At 58.9% G+C, this 3,839-nt stretch overlaps 1 protein-coding gene across 2 annotated transcripts in view; it reads left to right on the top strand.

The window, feature by feature from the left end:
* Nucleotides 1-3,602, top strand: part of CCNQ (cyclin Q) — a 19,074-nt gene extending 15,472 nt beyond the window's left edge. Inside the window, exon 5 of one of the 2 annotated variants that reach the window (XM_077769623.1) lies at nucleotides 3,054-3,602. In XM_077769623.1, the coding sequence (XP_077625749.1) occupies nucleotides 3,054-3,143 (90 nt within the window). In that variant the 3' untranslated portion in view covers nucleotides 3,144-3,602. The remainder of the gene's footprint in view (nucleotides 1-3,053) is intronic. The other variant, XM_077769624.1, reaches the window with a different exon arrangement.
* The last annotated feature ends 237 nt before the right edge of the window (nucleotides 3,603-3,839 follow it).

The following is a 3,839-nucleotide window of genomic DNA, read 5'->3' as shown; positions in this document are numbered from 1 at the left end:
TACGGGGGTCCCCTAAAGAGATGAGTTGATGATAGGTAGATAGATAGATGACAGATGGGCAGGGGGGAGGGTGGATGGCCAGAGGGTGGATAAGAAGCCTGATGGCAGGAAGATCCGCTGGCCTCCCCGAGACTTTCCCCAGGTCGTCCCAACCGTTTCCCGCAGCGGGATGAGGAGACCATTTGCGGTTTTTCCTTTCCCATACTTGAGCTTTGCTGCTCCTTTGCCGTAACACCTCAGTGCCTGGCCCTGTCCCCTGTGAGTCCTCAGTGCCTAGCCCTGTCCCTGTAAGTCCTCAGTGCCTGGCCCTGTCCCCTGTGAGTCCTCAGTGCCTGGCCCTGTCCCCTGTGAGTCCTCAGTGCCTGGCCCTGTCCCCTGTGAGTTCTCTGCAAGCAGTGTTTTCGGGGACTGAAGCTTTTGTCCCCTGCAAAACCCCCAGTGGCCAGAAACCTTCTAAAATGTGTCATCTGTTTCCTGAACAGAGGGTGCCGCCAGGTGCCTTCCCGCGTGCCCCTGGTGCCCCTCCCTTCTACCACTCTTGCCTCAGATGGTGCCTGTCCTTTCCTGACGCTCCTCCCCAGCCTGCGGGCCCTCCCCAGAGACCCAGCTTTTCCTGCTTTTCGTTCTATTGTCCTTTATTGTCTGTGGAACCACCCCCCCACCCCACAAGCCGATCGCACTGTAAGTGGCCGAAGGGCAGGGATCTTGTCTGCTTTATCCGCCGCCCTATGTCCGGTGCCGTAGACTCGGCACATAGTAGGTGCTCATGCGTTCTTGAACACATGTCTGTAGTCCCGGTCTGAGGCAGCCGCGCTTCTCTGGCAGCACGGGGTTGAAGGGGCCTCTGCGTACACAGCAAGTATTGCTCCATGCTGGGGCTTCTCGGGGACTTCCAGATCATGTGACCGTGGTGTCCCTGCTCTCTTGGCATTGTGTGGTAGCAGAAGCGGCCGCCAATTCCTGGCCCTGCTCACTGAGGGCACTTGGTGGGCACGGCAGCCCCCGCCTCTTGGCTGCTTGGACCTGCGACGCCATCGCTTGTTTCCCACTGTCTCGCTCGCCTCTCTGTGTGTCTTCCTTTCTCCTCGCCTTTCTTCTCACTTGCTTCTGAACTTCACTGGGCGCCACCTCACCGCCTCTCGCTCCCGTCTATGACCCTCACCAGAGAAAAGTGCCAGGAAAGGGTAGGCTGGACGACCCCTGTTCACTTGGCTGTTTACCTTGTTTGGGTGGCTCTGGGCCACACGTGCCAGGAGCCTCCGAAGCTGCCCTTTGGGCTCGTGACATGCAAGGACCGGTTGCCTAACGATAAGCAGCCCTGCATGATGCCCCTGCCTGCCCGGCCCTGGGGCCCTGACCTCTGAGCTGGGAAGCACTTCTCTTCTTTGCGGGCTTGCCACCACCCTGGAGTAACCGCCTGTCCGTGCTCACTTGTCTCCTGGGGGCCGGGGCTTTGCCTTACTGGCCGGGACACTTGCTCGAGCCTGACGTGCGTCCGCCCCAGCAGCCTGCCTGCTCTGGAGTGTGACAGTGCTGAGGCGGGCCTTCGTGGCAAGCTGTGCTGGGCCGGGGCGCTGACTCTCGAGCCGTAGCGTGTTGTAGCAGGTGTTAGAGCCTCTGTCCTTGCTACGGCTGAACACCACACCCCGGGGTGGACCGAGCACATGGTGTCTGTGTGTTCCTCCGTGGATGGACGCTGGGACTGCTGCCAGCTTCTGGCCTGGGATGACTTTTTAACAGTCTTTCTTGGCTTGGGGTCCCCGGGAACACACAGGTGGTGACCGTGGCGAGCAAGCCCAAGCCCATATTTCTGAAGCATTAATTTTCTCCCCAGAGTCTGGGGTGACATGGCCGGTATTCCTGAGCCGGGGCTTAGGGGATTTTCAGGTCACTGTTTCCTGCCTGCGGTTGTAGCTTGTGGAGGGTCGTAGCTTCCTTTGGGGACTGTGCAGGGGGTGGACTCAGGTGTCATTTTTGCCCTGGCTTGGCCCGAAGTCTTAACCTCCTGGCACTTTGGTTCCCCAGGCAGCAACCGCTGGGACCAAGGTGGGCCACAACATCAAACCAAGAGCTCCTTGTTTTGCGTTTTACTTGCCATGTCATCAGGGGTCCCTGAGAGCACCTTCAGGCTCGATGCTTCACCAGGACGGCCCCGGAACTCGGCAGAGCCGTCACACTCGTGGTTATGGCTGATATGGCTAATGACAGTGAGAGGATACAGGCTGGAATGAGCGGGGACAGAAGGGGCACAGGGCAGGCTCCGGGAGAGGCCAGGAGTGAGCTTCCAGGTCCCCGGCCAGCGGGGTCGTGGGGCGGTGTGGTCTGTGTCACAGTGACGCGTGACCGTGCGCGCCGGGATGGGGTGGGGGGTGCCGCCGCCGGGGAAGCTTCCCTGAGCGCTGGTGTCCGGGAACTTGAGTGGGGGTCGGTCCTGTGGGCCCGGGGCTCCCGCCTGGCTGACCTCACATCCTCAGTCTCTGCCCCCCGGATGTGAAGCCGGGGCCCCACCAGCAATCACGCTGTCAGCGCAGACGCCCGGCAGGGACCTTGGCCTCAGGGAAACTGAGACCTTGTCATCAGGCAGGACGTGCCAGGGGCCTAGAGGTCCTTTCCCAGGGGCCGGGCAAGGGCCAGAACTTCCTTGGGAACATGCAGGGCCACCCCTGAGCTGCACAGTCCTCTTGGTTTGGGCCCCAGGCCCCTGGAAGAGTTTGACAAGCTCTCCTGCACGGTGTTCTCCAGGGGCCAGCCCACGGTGGAGCGGGCGCTGCTAACTTCTGAAAATGGACTCCTGGCCCAGCTCGGGCAGCAACTGCCAGTCCTACGTGGGCTGGATGATCACCAAGGCCTCTTCCATCTGGAATGTTCTCTGTTTTGTGATCAACCCTGGCAGGCTGGAAGTAAACTGGCTTTGCAGAGAGCCACCATTATTTGTGATAGCCAAGTCCCTGTGCTTTCTCCCCTGTGCGGTGCAATTCCGCGCTTACTGGAGGTTGTGCCTTGTTTCACGCAGAGGGAGTCTAATCAGAACCTGTTTTCCTTCTCCTTTCTAGGTGTTTAGTGACGACCTTACCAAGCCAATCATTGATAACATTGTGTCTGATCTCATTCAGATTTATACCATGGACACAGAGATCCCCTAAGGCCCTGGTCCAGGCCTGCCCAAAGAGAAGCCCGGGATGCTCGGCCGCCTGGGGACAGCACCACCACATCGCTGTGACAGCTGGTCCCCAGAGGACCAGCCGGGAGGACTGGTTTTGTGCTTCTGGAGACAGGCTGGCGAAGGCGATGACATGCTGCCACTTTGATTCTCATGCTTTGACTGTCCCTAGCAGCTGTGGTCCAGACGGTGACGGGAGCCGTACGTCCTGCGGGCAGGCCGGGGCGGGCCAGGGGAAGGGCCCGCAAGGCGTCCCTGTCTGCTTTTGTCCTGTGAGAGGGCACCAACTGCACTTGAGCTGTGACGACATCATTGGAAGAAAAATCAAAGAACAGATGAAACTGCACCCTTGGGATTTTTTAAAAGCCAGATTTATAGAAAGTATGAATGTGTAACATAGATGGAATTATATTTTGTGTAATAAAAGATGATACAAATCAAATGAGACATCCCGTCTTTGCTCTTCGGCCTGTGCTGCTCTGGGCTTTTGATGGGTGCCATCCAACCTCAGTTTCCCCTAAAATGCTCTCTCCAGGCAGAACTGCCCCTCGTGCTCCTGTGGTGTTCTTGGGGCAGGGGCGTGCATCGCTTTCTGATGGCGTGATGGCCAGCGTGTGCTCATGTCATGGTGGCGGCCCCTGAAGGGGTCCACGTGTCCTCACTCCTCCACTGGGACATT

Source organism: Crocuta crocuta, unplaced genomic scaffold (genome assembly GCF_008692635.1).
Source record: "Crocuta crocuta isolate KB4526 unplaced genomic scaffold, BGI_CrCroc_1.0 scaffold978, whole genome shotgun sequence".
NCBI classification, from domain to species: Eukaryota; Metazoa; Chordata; class Mammalia; order Carnivora; family Hyaenidae; genus Crocuta; species Crocuta crocuta.
The sequence above is the reverse complement of the archived record's forward strand: the minus strand, read 5'-3'. Positions and strand labels throughout refer to the sequence as shown.